General features: G+C 38.3%; 1 protein-coding gene across 2 annotated transcripts in view; it reads left to right on the top strand.

Annotated features, from left to right (window-relative positions):
• LOC124769376 (ATP-binding cassette sub-family C member 5-like) overlaps nt 1-17,016 on the top strand; it is a 298,192-nt gene that overhangs the window by 269,462 nt on the left and 11,714 nt on the right. For both annotated transcript variants that reach the window (XM_047249493.1, XM_047250268.1), the window contains one exon: nt 13,412-13,650. In XM_047249493.1, the coding sequence (XP_047105449.1) occupies nt 13,412-13,650 (239 nt within the window). The remainder of the gene's footprint in view (nt 1-13,411; nt 13,651-17,016) is intronic.

Below are 17,016 nucleotides of genomic sequence, written 5' to 3'. Positions count from 1 at the left end.
AGCCTAGGTCTTCATGACAAACGAATCTGCTCCAGTCCTGAATCCCTGAACCATTACACCAACAACCTGAAAACAGCTTTCGCATCCCGCAACTACCCTCCCGACCTGGTACTGAAGCAAATAACCAGAGCCACTTCCTCATCCCCACAAACCCAGAACCTCCCACAGAAGAACCCCAAAAGTGCCCCACTTGTGACAGGATACTTTCCGGGACTGGATCAGACTCTGAATGTGGCTTTCCAGCAGGGATACGACTTCCTCAAATCCTGCCCTGAAATGAGATCCATCCTTCATGAAATCCTCGCCACTCCACCAAGAGTGTCTTTCCGCCATCCATCTAACCTTCGTAACCTCTTGGTTCATCCCAATGAAATCCCCAAACCACCTTCCCTACCCTCTGGCTCCTACCCTCGTAACTGCCCCCGGTGTAAACCCTGTCCCATGCACCCTCCCACCACCACCTACTCCAGTCCTGTAACCTGGAAGGTGTACACGATCAAAGGCAGAGCCACGTGTGAAAGCACCCACGTGATTTACCAACTGACCTGCCTACACTGTGAAGCTTTCTATGTGGGAATGACCAGCAACAAACTGTCCATTCGCATGAATGGACACAGGCAGAGAGTGTTTGTTGGTAATGAGGATCACCCTGTGGCTAAACATGCCTTGGTGCACGGCCAGCACATCTCGGCACAGTGTTACACCGTCCGGGTCATCTGGATACTTCCCACTAACACCAACCTATCAGAACTCCGGAGATGGGAACTTGCCCTTCAGTATATCCTCTCTTCCCGTTACCCACCAGGCCTCAACCTCCGCTAATTTCAAGTTGCCGCCGCTCATACCTCACCTGTCATTCAAAAACATCTTTGCCTCTGTCCTTCTGCCTTAACTGACATCTCTGCCCAAACTTTTTGCCTTTACATGTTTGCTTGTGTGCGTATATGTGCGGATGGATGTGTGTGTGTGTGTGTGTGTGTGTGTGTGTGTGTGTGTGTGTGTGTACCTCTCCTTTTTTCCCCCTAAGATAAGTCTCTCCACTCCCGGGATTGGGAAGACTCCTTACCCTCTCCCTTAAAACCCACATCCTTTCATCTTTCCATCTCCTTCACTCTTTCCTGATGAAGCAGCCGTAGGTTCCGAAAGCTTGAATTTTGTGTGTGTGTTTGTGTTTGTTTGTGTGTCTATCAACATACCAACGCTTCTGTTTGCTTAGTAAATCATCTTTGTTTTTAGATATATTTTTCCCACGTAGAATGTTTTCCTCACACACACACACACACACACACACACACACACACACACACACACACACACACTCATACTCATTCTCACTCTACAGTCACGTGCACTTAACAGATACACCTACCTACACAACTCTCATACTTCACAAAGGAAATGTGTCTATGGGTGCAAAGGATAGGAAGAACTTTTCCAGTTGCCCTACAGGGTCTCCCAGTGCTTAATGCCACATGACTTTACTTTTTAATTGTTGTGACTCAACACCAATAAGTGATTCAGCAATAGTTTCGTGGCACCATGTCTTCGGACACTGAAAGTGTTCCGGCTTTAGTCAACTTAATTAATGATAACCATTAAAAGCTTAGTACAAATTTTGGGTTCCCTCTTATGGGGCCCTAATGTGTACAGAACTGGTACTTTTAAGGTATTTAAAGGATTGCATAGCATCCACCTTTTCCTACATTTTTCCGAGGGACACACTACTGTTAATATAATAATGGCTGAAACGCTTAAAGGCAATATGTGAACATCTGGATCCTGAATGTTTACCAATACCAGACTCAGTAAATCTGGAAGAAAATAGCAGATTGTTACTGGGATTTCTGGTGTCATGGTTAAAGTTTCTGCTGAATCTGGATCAACATTTTGCAGTTAAAATCCTTGATCTTCGTAGCTGTTTCAGACGCAGACGGATTATTTTTATCTGTTGCCATTGAGGAATATGGCAGCAATGATGATGGAAGAGTATTTAAAGAAATTTCTAATGGTTAAGCATTGTTTGGAGGTGCATTCCTGCTTCTGGAACATGCATGTTTCTACGAAGAAGGCTGCAGATTTGCTTATTATTTTGCTGCAGACGAATGTCTCTTGCAAAACAAACAATGAGACCATATCCTAGCACACCATTATCAAATGAAATGTGCATATTTAATTATGGATTATCTGTGGGGGAGGAGACCTGAAAAACGTTATTTGTGTTGAACATCCAGATGTTGGATACTTGAACTAATTGTGACATGAATAAAATCAATTTGATAATTCAGTCTTTTTGTTTCTTTCATAACTTTTATTCACATTCACTTTAGTGTATATTCTAAGTAATCTGTGCATCACAATGTTGACACATCCAAATTTGGAAAACTAACAATGACCTACAAATAATGCTGTGGGTTGAAAAATAAGCTCTGTAGTTTCTTAACCCAAGTGGTGTATTGTCTTTCCAGAACAATGAGGTACGTAGCTATGTACCAAAAAGATCTGTTATTGCATAGCTCCAATGAATCAGTAAAAGAATTTGCAGGCATGTCTTATCTGAAACCGCCATGTGTATTTCTATTTAGTTCTGTATCTGCTTTCTCTTTCACAAATAAATTAATTTCAGTCACTGTACCTGTTTATGATGTTTGACTTGCAATCTTTTTCACTTTTATCATGGGCATTCATGTTCCTACATTCAACAGCGCTGCAATCGTAAATAGCGGATATATCTTCAAAAGACCAACAAAATTAATATTGCATTCCGGCTTGTCTCTCATCTTCCTGGGTACACCAAGCAGGGTGGCGCAATGGTTAGCACAATGGGCTAGATTGACTCGCATTCAGGAGGACAATGGTTCAAACGTGCGTCAGGTGTCCTGATTTAGGTTTCTATGATTTCCCTAATGTAGGGAAATGTGTTTCAGGAAAATGCTGGAATGGTTCCTTTGAAAGGGCACAACCAATTTCATTCCCCATCCATCCCTAATCTGAGCTTGTGCTCAATCTCTAATGATCTCGTTGTTGACAGGACATCAAACACTAATCTCCTCCTCCTCCTCCTCCTCCTCCTCCTCCTCGGTACAAAGACAACCCCACAACAAATGCAGGAACGTTCGTAAACTGTCACTAGCACATGGAGCATGCTGCATTCATTTATTCATCTGGCAGGGACATATATGGTTCAGTTATATCTCATCAGTATGGTAGGTGCTGCTCCATTAGGCTGTGTTTTTATCATCCTATGTTTCAAGTTCGATCCATGCTTTGTGCCACACTATGTGCCATATCACTTGCCACATCACTTCAGTGGGTCCTGTCCCTTAGGTTTTTCTCATAGTAATTTCACTGGTTCTCCAGCACCATCTTATAATTTACAATCTTGTTACTTTCCTTATTTTTACCACTGCTTTCTGTTCCTGCTAGGCTTCAACTTTCAAAACAGGTACAATACATATGTTTCTCCAGTTGTATAATAAAGCAAATCAAGTTAATTCAGTTGCTTTTACAGCAAGGAAACGTTGAGGAGATGATGGGATGATATTGTTTCTCTTTAGGAGTGATCCATTCTCTGCCTAGAAGAATCTGTCTCATAGCATATGTGATGGCGTGCAATTGACATTTCATTAGGAACGTATGTATGTGGTACTATTACCTACCATCTGATGGAACTTTTCCTCACTTGATAGAGAAATTCTCCCCTCTGTGAGGCAGGCAACCATTCAGAATTGGCACACAATGAATTGTGGGAGGTCTTGGTCACAGACTAATTTATTGATGTGTTTCAGTATATCAACATCAGACATAACTGTAATAAAAACAAAGAAATACAATATAAAATGATGCCTCATGAAAAATATTTGTGTTTTGGACAGCAGTTTCCATTAATATGAGGCATGTTCAGAGAGTAAGTGTACTAGGTTGTGTATATAGAAAAAGTGTATAAAAAAAAGAACTGCAGGATGCAAGATATTCTTGATTCACATGTTGATCTTTTCAACATAACCACCATCTCGTTCAGTGCATATGGCAAAGAACTCGCCCTTCAGCTCCTTCCCTCACTTCAGAACTTCTTTCTGCACCTGCTTGTTGGTTGAAAATTTAATTCCACTCAATGTGTCCCTTTAGGTAGGTGATAAGGAGACAATCTAAGTTACGGGAGGGGGGGGTTCAAAACATCTCAACCAAATTGCTCGAAGAGTGACTTGGTGTCTAAGGCTGTGTGAGGTCTAGTGTTGTTGTGCAACAAGCATACTCCTCTTTGTAGTATTCCCCTCCTTTCATTTTGAATGCTCTTTTTGTGTGGTGCCAATGCGATGATTATCATTTTGTCTCAGGCATGTAAGGAACCACCCATATTTCATTTCCAGTCATGATAGAACTCAGAATATCCTCACGTTCCACTTCAAATTGCTCAAGAAACTTGCATGCACTATTGACCCGGTTTTTCTTGTGCTGCTCTGTCAGCTGCTTCAGGATCCAACTTGCACACAGTTTGTGGTATCCCAGCATTTCTGTGAGTGAGTGTCTTGTATAAGAGAGTTCTGGAAGGTTGTGGAAACATCGCAGCAATTTCATCCACTGTCAATCAACAATCTTCACCAACAGTTTCTTCAATTTTTTGCACCAACTCATTAGTCAAAATGGAAGGTCTAACACTCGTTTGTTCAACATGAATTTTTGTTCTGCCTCCACTGAACAACAACAACAACAACAACAACTACTACTACTACTACTACTACTACTTTTGGTAGGTGTTATTCCTTGCGTGAATGGGAAGTGGGTCACAGTGTGTGGCTTGCTCTTGATGGGATTTCTTACTGACACCTTTCATCAACTAGACAGTAAAACATGAGTTTATGTACTACCATGTTCCTGTGATGCTCATTCTGATCAGGGGATTCATGCTCTACCATTCAGTGTTTCCAACCCTCAAAAAATGAAAAACCACACACACCTTTATGGTCACAGTACACTTACTCTCCAAATATGTCCCTTACTTACGATGAAGTACAAAAACAAACCACTCAAGAGTGAGAGGGACATGAAGTACAAATAATATATCTTAGATATGTGTGGAGCCAGGTGCTAACTGACCATATGTTGATAAATGCAATTGTTAGGAAAAAAATTTCCATCAACAGATGATGCTAGCAAATATACAGATAATAGTTGGCAGATAAAGAATGTACCCACTAGCATAGCATACAAAGAATGTAGCGATTATGTGCTATATGAACCTGAAAGACATGGAGGAACCATGCAAGCATTACACGTGAATTGTGTAATCTACAGATTTAAAATAAATAAATATAACAAAGTACACCGACTTTGTGGAGGATGTTAGCTGTTAAAATTATAAAACATAGAGGAATTATTAAGTGAAACTTAAATGAAAACAAATTGCAAGATATAATGCAGGAATGTTACAATATAGTTTGATGAATGATAATGATAAAAGGATGGAATATGACATAGTTATATGTAAACAGTTACATCATAAGCATTGTTAACACAAAATGGATTTTTTTACCCAACAATATACAACAGTAAAAAGAAAATACATACATATACATTGTAAAAGCATGAGATGTATCAATCATTAAAACATAAAGTCCCAGTCAATAAATTGACTAACCCATTAAACTTAGAAACATGCTGTGATAAAAAAGCTAAATATGAAGCTATGCTGAACCCAATATACATAATAGGAAATGTTGTGTATCAGTGCCAAGTATAGTCAGTAAAGTCATCCTACTATTAAATGACATGCATATTGTGCCATCTGTAAAATCAGAAAAAACAAAATAACGTTAACACAGTAGTAATGATTGAGTAATCATGAGATAGTGTCAAAATGGAAACTAGAAATTATATGACTCCTAAAAAAAAATAGAAACCAAAGTATCATAGGAACTAAGTGTCCATGACAACACTCTTACAACAGTAAACAACAGAAAGCCGGTCCTAATACGCTGGCCTAATGTCAGTCCACGGAGGATCATAAGTAGGTGCCATGTCAAACTATGAGAAGAAAATTGCCATAACATACAACCCTCTGCAGTGAAAAAATGAAACAATGGTTAATGTCATTTCAAATTGATGACCTATTTGTAAATAAGTTCTTTTTTGGGGGGGAGGGGTGGGGGAGATGAGAAGAACGGAGAGTAAGATAAGACTATTTCTCTGGTGCCTCGGATTACTCTCCCTCCTTTTGTTTGCACTGTGTGAAACATGTCACATACTCCATTGACTTTTATTATTACTATTCCTCTTGCATCTTATCTTAACCTCCATTCTCACCCACACCCCCACCCGCTGCCGCCGCCACCGCTACCACCACCACCACCCACTTTATTGACAAATATTATCAGTTTGAATTGACCTTGACCACTGCTTTGTTCTGTCTTTGCAGAAGGTTGTATGTTATGGTAAATGGTAATTTTCTTGTCATGGTTTGAAATGGCACCCACTTGCAATACTTTGTGGATCAACGTGAAGCCAGCATATTAGGAATAACCCACAGTTAATTTGAGCTGTATGGGTGCTGCAGTGGACACTTAGTTCCTGTGGTATTTCGGTTTTTACTTTTGCAAGGTTCATACAATTTTTAGTTTCTATTTTGACACTATCTGATGATTACTCAATCATTACTGCCGTGTTAAGGTTATTTTAGTTTTTTCTCTATTTTAAAGATGAACACGATATGCATGTCACTTTGTGGCAGGATGATTTTACTGACTTTTCTTGGCCTTGATTAACAATATTTCTTTTTCTGTACATCAGGTTCAGCATAGCTTTATATTTTCCTCTTTTATCGTACTTGATTGTAAGTTTTTAATATGTTGTCAATTTATGGTGTGTCATTTTATGTGTTTGATGCATCACATGCTTTTATGATCTGTATGTTTTTGTTTCCTTTTTATGTTGTATGTCCTTGGTTTAAAAAAATAAATTTTATGTTATCAATGTCTATGTTGTGATTGCTTACGTAACTGTCATATTTCATCCCTGTATTGTAGTCGTTCACGAAACTGTCATGATTTTGCACAAAGCCTATGGTTTTTGTTATATTTATTTATTTTTCAGTCTGCTCATTACACAATCAGGTTTTTATAGTTTTATGCTTGCATGGTTCCTCCATGTCCTTCCAGTTCATATAGTACATAATCACTATATTCTGTAATTGCCAACTACTGTCTGTATAATTGCCAACATCATCTGTTGATGGCAATTTCTTTTCCTAACCACTACATTTCTCGATGTACACTCTGTTTGGCACCTTGCTCCACATATATGTAAGATATATTTTCAGTGCCTTATGTACCCACATTTTTGTGGTTTGTTTTTGTACATCATTGCAAGCGTGATGGAAACTGCTGTCCATCCTATAGTGCATGTATTTTTCCAGAGGCATCTTTTTATATTATATTACTTTGTTTTTACCAGAGCTGTGTCTGATGATGATAATGATGATGTAACAAAATGCATCAATAAATTAGTTTGTGACCAAGACCTTCCACAATTCACTGGATGCCATAGATACAGAAATGACACACTATGGAGGCATATTTATCAATGTAATATAAACTGTTAAATATTAAGACAATATAACAATAATACAATAAACGATAGAACATAATCATCATGATTAGTATTTTCTTCTTCTTTTCTGAGAGTCTTTGTCTTTGATTCTGAGTTGTCATGCGAAAGGTTTCTCAGCAGCAGAGAACACCAGTAAACTTTGAGAGGATTTAGGTTTAATGATATTCCATTCCATATATATCTTCAGAATTTGTTTAATGGGCCACTTAGGAATGAAGCAATATATGCTGCTTATTCACGAATACATAGACATAGGATATAACAGTACACTCTAGCACTTTATTGAGATTATAGTTGAAATTGCAGGAAACTAAAAGTTGTATCAACTGAGGTTATCATATACAATAATACTAACAACTATGTCTTAATCCAGAATTATATAATTCTAACCTGCAGCCATCAGCATAACTTAAAAAGTAAAGTAAGACTGATACATGTATATGAAATTTTGACAGTCCACTCACCATTCCCAGTATTGACAACACATATGGGAAGAAGTACCTCCTGATTTACAATCAGTGCACGATTCTCACTCTGAATGGAAACCACATATGAGGTTACGACACCGTTTCATGTTGCTAATGCGGGGTGTGTACGCCTTGGGACAATGGAGAATCCGGGAAAAACTCGGAAAGTTGTTCATCTGGGAGAAAACTCGGGAAATTTTAGAATTGTGGAAATGTTTCATTGTTTTAGTTTTCAGTTAAATTTTTGTTATTTTGACTGATTAGAACTGATACTCTGACAAAGAATTTTCCTTTATTCTGCTACTGCAGAATAATACTTCAGCAATAAAACATAAAACAAGAGAAAAACATGAACATAAAACTTAAGTTACAAAGGCGTCATTTACAATAACAAAACACAATGCACAAACAAGCGTCTCCCAACAGCAAAATGTGCCAAAGACTTTAGGACAAAGGCTATGCAGTACTTCATAACAAGAAACTGCTTTTGATGAGCGTAACATTACAACTGTTTACATTAGGTTCATTTGAACAGTTGCCAGTGGGCTCATGTGCATGTGCAATTGAGCCACGTATGAGCAGCACCTTCTCCTCCTTCTGGCTACTTGTAATGCTACCCAGAAAAATGTTTCTGGCATGCCCAAACTGTCAGATTCACAGATCCGTAGTTCATCCTGAGTTGTAATGGGGAGGGTGGTTAGTCTGTGACACTTTAAGTTTTGTGATTTTGCTTTCATGTTAATTGAAAATGGAACATTTCTGTGGCTGGGAGCTGTCAAGCGAAGTAAAATACGTTCCCATAATTACAGAAGACTAAAACATGTTATTAGTTTCAGTTTCCTGATTTCAGGAATCGAGCATTAATTACCTTGAGAACAGTGAAGTTGTTTTTGTAAGTTTGCTAAAGAAATTTGGCTTAATCTTTTCTACAGAGGAGTGAATTTATTTGAAATGAAATATTTCATTCCACGGTATTGGCTAGCTTCAACTGTTTGCTGAATTTCAAACGCATGTTTTCGTCTTCCGGTACGCATGGAATTATGCCGTAATAAAGAACCAAACATGAGATAATGCGGTACTGGCACGCCAAGAAAATTGACATCCCGAAAACCACACTGAAAAGCTTAATACCTGTTTCGGGCCTAGTTCATTGTGAATCTGGGCATAGGAATGTGGACTTTAAGCCAAATTATGCACTTTAATATGGTTTTCAAAATTCCAATTCTCTCGGAATCTCCTCTGATGTTCTGTTTCTCTTATGACATAATTTAAAGTTTCTTAATGTTATATCAGGATGTATATGACCCAAGACAATTGGGAGATCTGGGAAAAAACCAGGTATTTTTCATCCGGGAGAAAACCAGAAAAAAACCAGGAATTTTTCATTGTTTTAGTTTTCAGTTAAATTTTTGTAATTTTGACTGGTAAGAACCGATACTCTAACATAGGATATTATTGTTTCCCACCACTGCAGAATAATACTTCAAGAATAAAACAAACGAGAAAAAATGAAAATAAGTTAAATTGCAAAGGAAATATGCCCTACATAATGACAACACACAGTGTTCATGCAAGCGTCTGCTAACAGCAAAATGTGTCACAGGCATTAGGAAGACTATGCAATGCTTCATAACAACAAATTGCCTCTGGTGAGAGTGGAATCACAGCTGTTTACATTAGATTCATTTTAGCAGTTACGAGCGGGCTCGTGCGCATGCACAGTTCAGTCGCATTTGAGTAGTAGATTCTCCTGTTTCTGGCCACAGGAATGTGGCTGTTGGCTGCGCAAGCAGTCACAGCAAGCAGCTAGATGCTACCAGGAATGGGGGGCGCCAAATTCATATTCTTGAGGGGGGGAAAAAAAACTTGTTCCACAAAGCGCCTAGCATCCAGGGTACGTTGGTCTATCGATTATTCATATTATTTTGAAACGCATCCTTGTTGGTTTTTGAACACATTCTAAGTTGATTCCTGAATGAATTATAAGTTGATTTTTGAATGTGTGCATAGTGTACGTGATGTGTTTGCCAGGGGAATCCTCGTCACATCTAGAAATAAACTTTCCTGCAGACAAAATGGGACAGAATAAAGCCGAACTGGTGAATGCCAACTGCTGCTTGTTATTTGGTTGATTCGGTTTGCGAATGTTCAGCATTGTTATAATTATTAGCAAAATCCATAGATTCAGACTACCGGGGTGGAAATAAATGACTAACAGGAATAACTGCTAAGAAAGTTTACGTATTATCTTCTCGATGTATCCAGGAAAGTGAAATTTTTACAGAAAATTTTTGGCTAGATCGCTACACTAGACAGGGCCAATTGTAGTCCCTGGCTAGCAGCCTCTTAGGTTACATTCTGAGCGGAGCGCAGAAAACACTTTGTCCAAACACATAATAACGCCTAACCGGAGAATGAGTTTTGACAGTTGTAGGAATAGTTACGGAGTTAGTGATAACAAGACTGTTTTTTAGAACGAGGAAGGAGAAGAAACGGAGACATCACACAAATTATGGAAAAATATGACGATTCCAAATTTATACTAAAATTTCGTTCTACTTCTTTTCAGTCTCCTGCATGAGAAACTTGAGCGTATGAATGAAACGTGAAACTATTTCGTAACGTAAAGCTTTTTGCTTGTAGTAGGCCAAATAGGTATTTTGTATTGGTACCTTGTGAATTATATTCTGTCGTATTATAAAAATGATAATTATTGCCAAAACAGTCTCGCTTATTTGGTGTGTGTTACAATTGCTGCAATATTAGAAAGGCCTATTTTGTTTTATCCAGCAGACAGTGACAAAAAAGACATGATCAGATTGAGATATCACACCAGTCTTTGGTACTATTTGTATTAACAACTTTTTCAGTATTAGACAATGACATTTCTATTTTTTGTGTAGCAAAATATGTGACGAACTGTGAGAATGTAATAGTTCTTTCGCAGAAAGGAAAGCACGCCATGTAAAGCTGTAGCAGGATTAGAGAGAAAAATCGATAGGACCTAAGTATTGAAGAAATATGTACTGTCTTGCCTGTCTGTTGTCTTTACTGGTTTTATGTATCCTATATTTAATTTTATGTCACACAGAAGAGCAAGTTATTAGCTAATAGGCAATAGAGAGTCCATATTTTCTGAAGAGTTCTTATTCTCCTGGTTACAAATAATCCTATCCAGTATTAATTGTGGGTTGGTGTTTTTTTTTTTTTTTTTTTTTTTTTTTTTTTTTTTTTTTTTTTTAAAGAAGAATAAGAAGAGGAGGAGGAGGAGGGGCAGGATGTCAAACCAGCTGACTGGGAGCGGGAGAGGCGCTACAGGACATTTTAATTTCCACAGTCCTGAAGTAGTTTGATGGCATCCATTACAAAATATACACACATTTGAGTTCCACAAAGCAAAATACAGTGACGCGTGGTATAACAATGTTGTTTAAAGATGTGTGGCACAACACTGCACACTTAAGACCAAATAGCGTGTCTTACATTTCCTCGAAGATATGTTTTATGTATCAGTCTCTTCAGAAAGATGTCCCCTACAAAATGAACTTATTTTTGAAAAGTCTTTTTAAATTTTCTGTTGCGTGCAAAGCAGTCTGAGTTATAGTGGGAGGAGGGCATAGTCTCCAAATGACCTGTTTTTACATTTAGTGATTTTTCTGTTTCCTCTTCATTTACTGCTCTCATGTCAAATGAAAACAAGACAGATTTCTGTGGCTGGGAGCTATCAAGTGAATTAAAATACATTCTCATAATTACGGGAGGCTAAAATATGTTACTAGTTTCTGATTTTATTTTATTTCCACCTTTCTGATTGTCAAGCATTAATCGCCTTGCAGAACAATAAAGTTATTTTTGTTGGTTTGCTAAATAAATTTTGACTTTTATTAAGCTTTCCTGCTGAGACAGGAAACATATTCCACACTATTGGCTAGTTCCAACTGTTCGCTGCATTTCAGGTGCACATTTTCATCTCCTAGCACGTATGGCATTATGCCATATTAAAGAACCAAACATGAGATAATACAGTACTGGTACTCCAAGAAAATTTACATCCCAAAAACCACAATGAAAAGCTTCATAGCAGGTTGAGGCTTGAGAAAATTAATTAATAATTGTATATATTCAATGGAAAAACAGCAGTTTTGGAAATTTGTTCTTTTACAGCTAGAAGAATGCTGTTTCAAACAATGGTTAACACGAGTATGGATCAGACCATATTTTTGAGATGCTATGGTTTAAAAGTTGCTTATTTTTTGGGGTAATTTTTCTTTTATCAGCTTCAACCCCATACATCTTAAGTAGTATAAACTCAAAAGTGATTAAAACATGCAGATTTTATAAAACAGGCTACTTGCCAACAATGCCATGGAAGAAGAGCGTAAACTATTTTGAAGGGAGGAATTTAGCATCATCATACCAATTACCACAATATTCACTGAAATACGAGCACTTTAAAGTTGACAAGAATTTTTGAGTTGTTGTCATGACATTTAGTCACTCTTCACTTAAGTGACGCGCGCGCGCGCGCACACACACACACACACACACACACACACACACACACACACACAAGCGCGCGCACACACACAAGCCTGCTTGTTTATTTTTGTTGCCAGTCTTCATTGGTCCATAATTTATTTCTATGCCATCGTAGAATTTTTGGACATTTTACTTCAATTTTTGGGTGGTTTTCAGCATGTCCTAAACCTATCTACAGAGATCTGTGATTGTCATTTTGTTCAGGGAGTAGCTACCCATTTTAGACAGACTTAAAGTACTGGAGGTTGAAAGTATTGTTTGCTTACGTCCTTGGTTTTTATGTGACTTTTGTGGCCACTGTTGTAAATCGTTTTCTATAGGTTATGTCTGAATTTAGTTTGTGTTCCTGTAAGAAATTTTCTTAAACAAGGTAGAATGAGACCATTTAGTGTGAAGACTGACTGTGCTGCTCTTTTATAGCTTAATGTAAACAGTCAATAAATCTTATGGATATCAGTAAAACTTGTGCTGTAACCTCTTATAGTAAAGTTCAGTTTGCAGTTGTAGGGTGGAATTTTGTGAACTCTGGATGCATTACTCTTTTACCAAAATCAGTTAACTTATTTGTCAGATATAAAAATAATGTGCTGGAATACACTGAAATGCATGTTTAAGAATAGAGTGATAAAGAGCAGCTAGTAAGTAGTACTTTCCGATAAAATGGCTTGTTGCTTCATAATGGTTACACTCTGTACAATTATGTTCAGAATTTTATGTAATACTAATCTTGTTTATACTCATAGATTTTGCTTTAAACACTCATTTTATTCTCTTTCTTACTATGTGAACATTAATTATTTCAGGCAAATCATCTCTTGTTACTACACTGTTACGACTCACAGAACTTTCTGGAGGGAGTATTCTCATTGATGGTATTGACATATCAAAAATTGGGCTTCATGATTTACGATCTGCCATAGCCATCATTCCTCAGGACCCTGTACTCTTTCAAGGAACTGTGAGATACAACTTAGATCCATTTAATGAGCACACTGATGAAAAAATATGGGAAGCACTAGAGAAGGCACATCTCAAAGAAAAGGTATATCTTTTTTATGTCTTTGTTTAGAAACTTTAAATTTAATAACAACTGTAAAATTTGAACTAAGACTCAAATTAATAAGAATATAAAACATATACTTACCTGAAAATGCAGCAATCATGGGGACCATAAAGCATTGTGTTGAAACCACAGTTTGAGAGAAAGAACAAGGTATATACGTCCTGGGAAATCTGGGAAAAGCCAGAGAATTTTTTCATGTGGAAAAAATGTGGGAGAAACTCGAGAATTTTTAGAATTCTGGAAATTTTTCACTGTTTTAGTTTTTAGTTAAATTTTTGTAATTTTGACTGGTAAGAACTGTTACTCTAACAAAGAATTTTACTTTATTCTGCTACTCCAGCAGTAAAACATAAATAAAAGAAAAACACCAAAATAAAACTTTCTTTGCAAAGAAAGTGCACTATTTACACCAATAAAACTCAGTGCAGACACAAGCGTCTGCTGACGGCAAAATGTGTCAAAAACTATGCAATACTTGTAACGACAAACTGCTTTGATCCAGGACCGATTAGGATAATGGCAGTTTCACAATAATTCCTGACAATTTGATGTCACATGCAATATTGACGACTGCAGGGGTGTCTATCGACTTTGTGACAGGGAAGAATATTGATATTATTGCTCCTCGATTTACTCACTGTAATTTAAGCTGACCTCTTAGGTTCCTGCCTAACCAACACTGGAAAACATTTTTGATGACCAATATTGTATATGAAAGCATTAGTTGTCTTGTAGGTATTCAGTATGTATATTAATTTAAACCATTAACTTTTCCTATTTATGTGTTCCTGCTACTTAACAATAATGTTGCTCTTGGCTGACTACATCATGTGTCCTCTGCTATGAATATCTGCTGTATTTGGATGGCTAGATCACATGACATGAGGTATGGTTGGCTGACAAAAGTACATTACAATCTGGATTTCAGTTCTTTGTAAACCACCAAGCTTCATTTAATGGAATTTATTTTTATATTTTCATAATAAGAAAATATACAATGTAAATGTAGTCACGTATCGAAGATCTTTGCAAAACGAATGTGCAGCCTTTAGCGATATACGTTGAATATGTGACTCAGTGTTGGCTACACAACTCCAGTGATGCTAATTATGGTAAATGTTTACTGTGTGGCTAGGGGAACATACACACATCAAAAAAAGTTTTGCTTCACCCTGATTCCCACAACTCCTGAAGATAGACATTGACTGTGGATATTGTATGTCAGACACAGTCCCTTTGACTGTTCAGAGATGTCACTAAAGACGCCCAAAGATGTAAACAACCATCCATGAGCAGCATGTATTAGATGGAGGGGGTCTGACAGCTGATCAGTTCCAGTCATTCCACCAGGAAGGAGGTAAACGGCTAGTGTTGTCTGTAGTTCAGCCATGCCTAGATGGTCAATACTAGGCGATTCGATCGTGTCTGCGTTGTTACTTTGTTCCAGGAAGGGCTCTCAACAAGGAAAGCGTCCAGGAGCCTCGGAGTGATCCAAAGCAGTGTTGTTCGAACATGGAGGAGAGACAGGAATTGTCGATGACATGCCTTGCTTAGGCTGCCCAAGGGCTACTACTGCAGTGAATGATCACTACCTACGGATTATGGCTCAGAGGAACCCTGACAGCAACGCCACCATGTTGAATAATGCTTTTTGTGCAGCCACAGGACGTCATGTTATGACTAAAACTGTGCACAACAGGCTGTATGACATGCAACTTAATTTCCAACATCGATGGCGATGTCCATCTTTGCAACCATGACACCATGCAACGCAGTACAGATGGGCCCAACATCATGCTGAATAGACCACTCAGGATTGGCATCACATTCTCTTCTCCGATGAGAGTTGCATGTGCCTTCAACCAGACAATCGTCAGAGATGTGTTTGGAGGCGACCCGGTCAGGCTGAATGCCTTAAACACACAGTCCAGCGAGTGCAGCAAGGTGGAGTTTCCCTGCTGTTTTGGGATAGCATTACGTGGGGCTGATGTATGCTGCTGGTGGTCATGGAAGGCGCCATAATGGCTGTACGATACATGAATGCCATCCTCCGATCGATAGTGCAACCATATCGGCAGCATATTGGTGAGGCATTTGTCTTCATGGACGACAATTCGCGGCCCCATCATGCACATCTTGTGAACGACTTCCTTCAGGGTAACGACATTGCTCAACTAGTGGTCAGCATGTTCTCCACACATGAACCGTATCAAACATGCCTGGATAGATTGAAAAGGGCTGTTTATGGACAACGTGATCCACCAACAACTCTGTGGGATCTACGCTAAATCACATTTGAGGAGTGGGACAATCTGGACCAACAGTGCCTTGATGAAGTTGTGGATAGTATGCCACAACGAATACAGGCATGCATCAATTCAGGAGGACATGCTACTGGGTATTAGAGGTACCGGTGTGTACAGCAATCTGGACCACCACCACTGAAGGTCTTGCTGTATGGTGGTACAATATGCAATGTGTGGTTCTCAATAGCAATGAAAAGGCGGAAATGATGTTTTTGTTGATCTCTCTTCCAATTTCCTGTACAGGTTCCGCAACTCTTGAAACCGTGGTGAGGCAAAACTTATTTTGATGTGTGCTGTTTGTCATTTTTGGTTGTAAACAGCAGTGAGTCAATGCTCCGCAGTTTCAAGTGTCAATTGTCTCACATGGTGAAGTTTAATTCCTCAGTAATGCAGTGTGGGAAGTTGTTTGAAGTTTAGTTGTGACTTCTGATTGCTTCCAAATGATGATAGCAGGAACTGTGTAGAATTTCATGGACTCAACGCCATGAAACATTGCAAGAAAGGTGTGAATGCTGATTTTCTTTTGCAATTCTAATGCGCTCAGTAACAGTTCCAAGTTATCCACCGAGAAGAGCATCATTTTAGTTTCTTGTTGGATAAGAGACTATACACGACAAGCGACAGCTTTTGAAACACAGTTGTCCACGAATACCATGTACAGCTACTATGGTTTCTGCCGAGAAGTCTGTTAAGTCATAGGAAACAAGGATGTTGAAAGAGACGAATACATTTATCTACTAAAAGAAATTGTACATATTTGGATATTTGGCGGCAGTGAAAGAGAATCGTGCAAATGCTTTATAGTTTGAGTTTATTCAAAGGGGAGGAAAAACTTTCAGTCCCTGTGGTAAAGCACTTTATATTGACAGGAAACGAAAGTGATGACAGATGATTTTGTCATACTGCACCTTCAACATGAATTTGTGAATCATTCTGTTGAATTTCTGTCATTGGACAACCCATCCGTCCACTCACAGAATATCAAACGCTTGTGGAAATCGCTCAAATCGCCAGTAAAAAGAGAGGATGAAAACTGACC

The sequence above is a fragment of the Schistocerca piceifrons genome, chromosome 1 (assembly GCF_021461385.2).
Source record: "Schistocerca piceifrons isolate TAMUIC-IGC-003096 chromosome 1, iqSchPice1.1, whole genome shotgun sequence".
In the NCBI taxonomy this organism is placed as follows: domain Eukaryota; kingdom Metazoa; phylum Arthropoda; class Insecta; order Orthoptera; family Acrididae; genus Schistocerca; species Schistocerca piceifrons.
Note: the sequence above shows the minus strand (reverse complement) of the source record. Positions and strands in the feature narration are given on the sequence as shown.